Genomic DNA, 6,000 nt, shown 5'->3' with positions numbered 1-6,000 from the left:
TGTAGTTCCTCCTTTGAATGCAAGTGATCCTACAGCAGGAATACAGACTCTGTTTTAATACAAAATACAAAATCTGGCAAGACATCAATGAACTGCAGGTATTTTTTTTAAATTGTCATTATAAGCATGTCTATGACCTTTTTGTGGTGTGCTGTTCAAGAAAAAATGTTTAAAAAAAACATTCAAAAAACTAATTGCCCAGTCATGGTAATAAAAACTTGAAAAATATCTGTTTAAGGTATACTTATTAATGATGAAGAATTATATCCATCTGTGATTAATGGGGATTAATTTTGAGTTAACTTTGAACAAACTGCTTTCTAATTATTTGAAATATACATACATGTATTTTTTATTTTAATACAATTAAATAGTAACTATGCAGTTAAGTAGAGGGCCAAAGAATATGACAGCCTGCAGGTCGTGAGCTCAAGTCCTCTGATCTAAAAATTATGATTGAGTACTATGTTGAGTAATGGGCCCACACGGAAATAGAAAATAACCCCTGGGTTTTTATGGCAGCTATCTACAGAAAAACAGTGGTTACTGGTATCACACAGTTGTAATTAGGTTTATCCAGGAAATTTAACTTGTTCAAATTAAAAGTTTATTTTGCAATGTTTTGATATCTTCTTTTAAAAGTGAAATCGAAGTCAATATCATATATATAGGTGCGGACAACAAATGTTGCATCTTAATGGCTCTTATACGTTTGTGTCTGTGCCTGAGAAAAAAAAATACATGCACTGAAATCTAAAAAAAAATGGATCCACCCTACTTTTATGGATTTTATGTTTTTTTGGCTCTTTAGTCGTTTGAAAATTTCAAAATTCAATTGTTTTTTTTTCTCTCTCTTTTCTTCAAAAATTGCGGAAAATAAAAGTTAAGACCTGCTCCAGTAGTCAGTCCTGGCAACATTCAAATACAGCAAGAGGGTACATTGATATCGACATAATAAACTGTCCTCTAAAGTGAAAGGTCGGCAGTAGCCTACCAAAATATATACAATCGAGCGACAAGTGAGTGCAGGTTAGTACCTTAGACTCACAAATACATGCAGACAACCCCAAAAAATCCTCTCACACATCCTAACAAAAGGAGACATGCTCATTGATCTAGAAATGATTCTAAGCTGAAAGAACTACAATGGCCTGAAAAAGCACAGCTATAACCTGACAGGTGTGTATGTGTGTGTAACTGTGTGTTAGTATTTGTGTCTCAAATGTTGAGTGTGTATACCTGTCCCTATGTGAATTTCCTCTTCATTTGTGTATTATGACACCTGAACACACATGTTGACAATTTATGCGTCATAGATTTACATGGTTTGTGTTTATGTACCTTAAGGCATGTGTGTGTTCTTCTGCAGTACCATTTCAGGTCACTGACTTGACTTGCTATTTGATGTTGACGGTTTTTGCTTTATGCGTGTGTGTGTGTGTGTGTGTGTGTGTGTGTGTGTTTGTGCCTGCATGTGTGTGTGCATGCATGTGTGCGTGTGTGCGTGAGGGGGTCATATGTCTGTGTGCGCATTCACCCATTTTAGTAAAAAGGGTGAGTCTGTGTACCTATCAGTTGCTTCATGTGCTGTATGTAAAAAGATTTAACTTACTTTTATATTCCAGGTGAAACCCTGCAGCAACAACACTAATGTCACTCTGAAAGTGCAAGAGAAGCTGATTGGACGTGGAGTTAAGGAGGGCGGGAGCTGTCGTTCCTGTCAAAGAAAATAATGAAAAGGTTAATCATGAAAGACAGAGCTAATTACAATACAAAATGAAATGCATCACAAAAAACAACATTACACACTGTCCAGACATTTTTTATTAGATAGACTTGCACAATTGAAAAAGATCTAATACCAGAGATGTGTTAACAATTGTGCCTTGATAAACATACCAATGGTTTCATTGACACTGTCAAGTTAACGTTTAACAATATGTTCACAATTAGTGTAATCAAAATGAAATGGTAAATACTTAATTTAATGTGTAATCATGATAATGATGATGATGATTATTGTGAAGTGAAGTGAATTATATTTATATAGCGCTTTTTCCTCAAGTGACTCAAAGCGCTTTACATAGTGAAACCCAATATCTAAGTTACATTTAAACCAGTGTGGGTGGCACTGGGAGCAGGTGGGTAAAGTGTCTTGCCCAAGGACACAACGGCAGTGACTAGGATGGCGGAAGCGGGGATCGAACTTGCAACCCTCAAGTTGCTGGCACGGCCGCTCTACCAACCGAGCTATTTTTGATAGTAGTAGTAATATAGTAGAGAGTATGATAAGTGGGTTTATTATTCTAAATATATGTAGATTTAAGTATATAATATATAATATGTATCTTGTTAGATTGAATGATACTGAATATTGTTATATTTTAGGTGATTATGTATTGTATTGTTAAGAATCCAATGATTATATTTTATTGATGGGGCAGGACATTATAAGATGTGCTTCTTCCTACTCCTTTACAGACACACAAGTTTTCTGTTTTTAAATGTTTATGTAGTATTATAGTTTGTTTGTGTTTTTTTTATGACAATAATATATTATATTTCTATATAGTATTAGCATTATTCATATATTAATGTTATTCTTTGAATTGTGAGGATGAAGAACATTTTTGGTTTGTTGTGTCCGAAATAAATTACCAAACAAAATAATGAAGAATGATGTCTGACAATGTATGATGACTGCATCATATTGAGAGGTGTATCCATCCATCCATCCATTTCCTACCGCTTATTCCCTTTTGGGGTCGCGGGGGGAGCTGGCGCCTATCTCAGCTACAATCGGGCGGAAGGCGGGGTACACCCTGGACAAGTCGCCACCTCATCGCAGGGCCGTATCATATAGATTTTTTTTCCATACAATGATTTTCTCTCATTTGATTTTGCAGTTGTACATAATATAGTGGCAAAGAATATTACTGAAATGTGGAATTCTGGATTCAGAAGTCTTTAAATCTAAAGTCCAGCTGGAATTTGATGGGGTATAAAAGGCCGGTAACCCCAAAACCTCCATGGACATCTAACATGGTATTGCGTCCCTATATGATGAATCCCTCATCAGTGCTCGGTGGCAAACACCAGAGCACTGTGGTTAGAGTGGGCAGCTCCCTAGTGTGCCTTGTGAAGAAGGGCACAGTCATTTGTGTGCCTTTGTGTATCTGTGTGAGTGTGTGCGCTGCCCTATGGGCGCTATGTCTCATGTGTGATAAGTTTGTGACAGGTATGTGCTTTGGGCAGGTCACAGGGGGACCTCCGCTAGGAAATTGTAAAGGTTAGATCATTCCTTATCCCTCCCTGTCCTCTCTAACTCCTTCCAGCCTTCACTCAAAATACAAGTGACGCTGTTCTTGCTTTTTCCCTCCGCTTTGCAGCTTTCACAGAGGACGACTTCTAAACGTATCAAAAGAACATTTAAGATAATATCAGATTTGTTGGTATTACAACTCATCCTTTATAGATCTCTGGGGTGCAGTGCTATGTGTGTGCATGTGTGTGCTCATAGTTTAATAACTGTCATAGCTAATTCATCATAGATCTTTGCTGTGTGTGTGTGTGTGTGTGTGCGTCTGCACGCGGCTATAGTTTAGGAGCTGTCATATCCCATCCATCTTAGACCTCTAGAGTGTCTGTGTGTGTGTGAGTGAGCATATTGTCATACCAGAAAATGACCCTAATTTAGGAGCCGTCATGTCTCCTCCATCGTAGATCTCCAAAGAATCCCAGTTGTGCTCTGTAGCGAAGGCAATCACTTGGATCTAAACAGAAAATAAAACAAACGTATATATTTTGTACCAAAAGGATCCCAAAGTTGTGTAAATGATGAGAGACAATGTGCATCCAACAAATAAATTATTATTATTATGACTTTTTGTATTTTTTTACACATTTTATTGAGCACATAGAGCAGTGGTTCTCAAATGGGGGTACGCAGACCCCTGGGGGTACTTGACGGTATGCCAAGGAGTACGTGAGATTTTTTTTTAAATATTCTAAAAATAGTAACAATTGAAAAATCCTTTATAAATATATTTATTGAATAATACTTCAACAAAATATGAATGTAGGTTCATAAACTATGAAAAGAAATGCAACAATGCAATATTCAGTGTTGACAGCTGGATTTTTTGTGGACATGTTCCATAAATATTGATGTTAAAGATTTCTTTTTCTGTGAAGAAATGTTGAGAATTAAGTTCATGAATCCAGATGGATCTCTATTACAATCTCCAAAGAGGGCACTTTAAGTTGATGATTACTTCTATGTGTAGAAATATTTATTTATAATTGAATCACTTGTTTATTTTTCAACAAGTTTTTAGATATTTGTATATCTTTTTTTCCAAATAGTTCAAGAAAGACCACTACAAATGAGCAATATTTCGCACTCTTATACAATTTAATAAATCAGAAACTGATGACATAGTGCTGTATTTTACTTCTGTATCTCTCTTTTTCAACCTAAAAATGCTTTGCTCTGATTAAGGGGGTGCTTGATTTAAAAAAGTGTTCACAGGGTGTACATCACATAAAAAAGGTTGAGAACCACTGACATAGAGGATCCAAAAGCTTCAAAGGTCATTTTGCATTAATGGTCATCTTTAAGATTGGTACAACATCTTAAGAACGACATCTCTTGGCTGACAGCTATGTTTTGATTGTCAAGCAAAAATTTGAGTTATGAGTTAATGGCATACCCGCCATTAGCCTAACAGTATTTGAAATTAAATCAAAGAACGGATTATGCAAAGAAGTCTAACATTAGTACTAATATGATCCAGTCTTAAAGTGTTTACAAAGTGTTCACAGAGTACAAGGAAAATACATACTGATTGATGAATGACACAAAATCTATCTAGGTAATTGCTTGTGTTCAAGCAGTATGAATAATTTAAGAGATCAGTTGAGTCTCAATTATTGCTGTTTGTTGGGTGATGATATCTGATGTAGTTCTTCAAGTCCAAAGCAGAACTGATGAGGGTGGCACAGTAACTACAGGGAAGTGTGGGTGGAGAGCGGGGAAGGAGAAGCCGTTCTTTGAGTTGTTCTCTCTTGGCCTCTTTCACACAACGTCGTTCACTTCACATGCGGTCTGTTCCTTGAATGAAAGTATGCCTCCACTCTTTACGGTCTTGGGCAAGGGTTTGCCAGGTCTCTGGGTCAATGTTGCAGTGGAGGAGAGGGGCCTTCAGTCGGTCGCGGAATCTTCGTTTGAGGGTTCTCCAGGGTCTTGTGCCAAATACGAGGGACGAGGGAGTCGGGTTGTGGGCATTCTTCTGACATGTACTGTCCAGCAGAGGCGGTGTTGTTCCATCTTTGCCTCAATGCTAGGGAGGTTGACTCATAGAAGGACATACTCATTTGTGACAAAGTTATATTAGCGATTATATTGAAGATTGCAAAACATTTCTCCTTTTGGAAACGCTCCAGCTTTTTCACATCCTGCCTATACAAAACCCACACCTCAGAGCTGTACAGAAGGGTAGAAAAAAATGATGGCTTCCGACACCATGATTTTGGTATGGAAACTAAGGTTATGGCTTAAGAAGACATGTTTGGAGAGCCTCATTAAAGCTTCATGTGGCGCACGAAATCTGTTGTCGATATCTTTCTGCATTGTGCGATCACTGGCAAGGTAACTTCCAAGATTTCGGAAAGCTTTCACAGTCTCAAGGATTTTTCCACAAAGTCGTACATTGATGGTGTCTGAGGGAGAATGACCCGGTACTCGCAAGGATCTTAATCTTTGTAATGTTGGCAGTGAGAACAAAGTGGGATTAGGTGGTATCAAAGAGATCAAAAGTAGTCTGGAGTTTGGAAACTGTGACCACAGTTGTTGCGTTGTCGTCCGGATACTGCAGCTCCCACGCTATGACCAAGGTTGTTAGTCGGCACGCGTTCAGACGCCCAGTGTTGAAAAGTCTTCCTTCCATTCAGTAGCGAAGTTGGATGCCACAGTCCGTGTCAGAAAGCTCATGGATCATA

At 37.8% G+C, this 6,000-nt stretch overlaps 1 protein-coding gene across 1 annotated transcript in view; it reads right to left on the bottom strand.

Moving 5' to 3' along the window:
- Window positions 1–6,000, bottom strand: part of LOC133538691 (CUB and sushi domain-containing protein 1-like) — a 1,135,806-nt gene that overhangs the window by 164,720 nt on the left and 965,086 nt on the right. Inside the window, exons 38-39 of the mRNA XM_061880405.1 lie at window positions 3,677–3,773; window positions 1,613–1,717 (exon numbers count right to left, since the gene is read on the bottom strand). Of these exons, the coding sequence (XP_061736389.1) occupies window positions 1,613–1,717; window positions 3,677–3,773 (202 nt within the window). The remainder of the gene's footprint in view (window positions 1–1,612; window positions 1,718–3,676; window positions 3,774–6,000) is intronic.

The sequence above is a fragment of the Nerophis ophidion genome, linkage group LG02, assembly GCF_033978795.1.
Source record: "Nerophis ophidion isolate RoL-2023_Sa linkage group LG02, RoL_Noph_v1.0, whole genome shotgun sequence".
Classification (NCBI taxonomy): Eukaryota; Metazoa; Chordata; class Actinopteri; order Syngnathiformes; family Syngnathidae; genus Nerophis; species Nerophis ophidion.
Note: the sequence above shows the minus strand (reverse complement) of the source record. Positions and strands in the feature narration are given on the sequence as shown.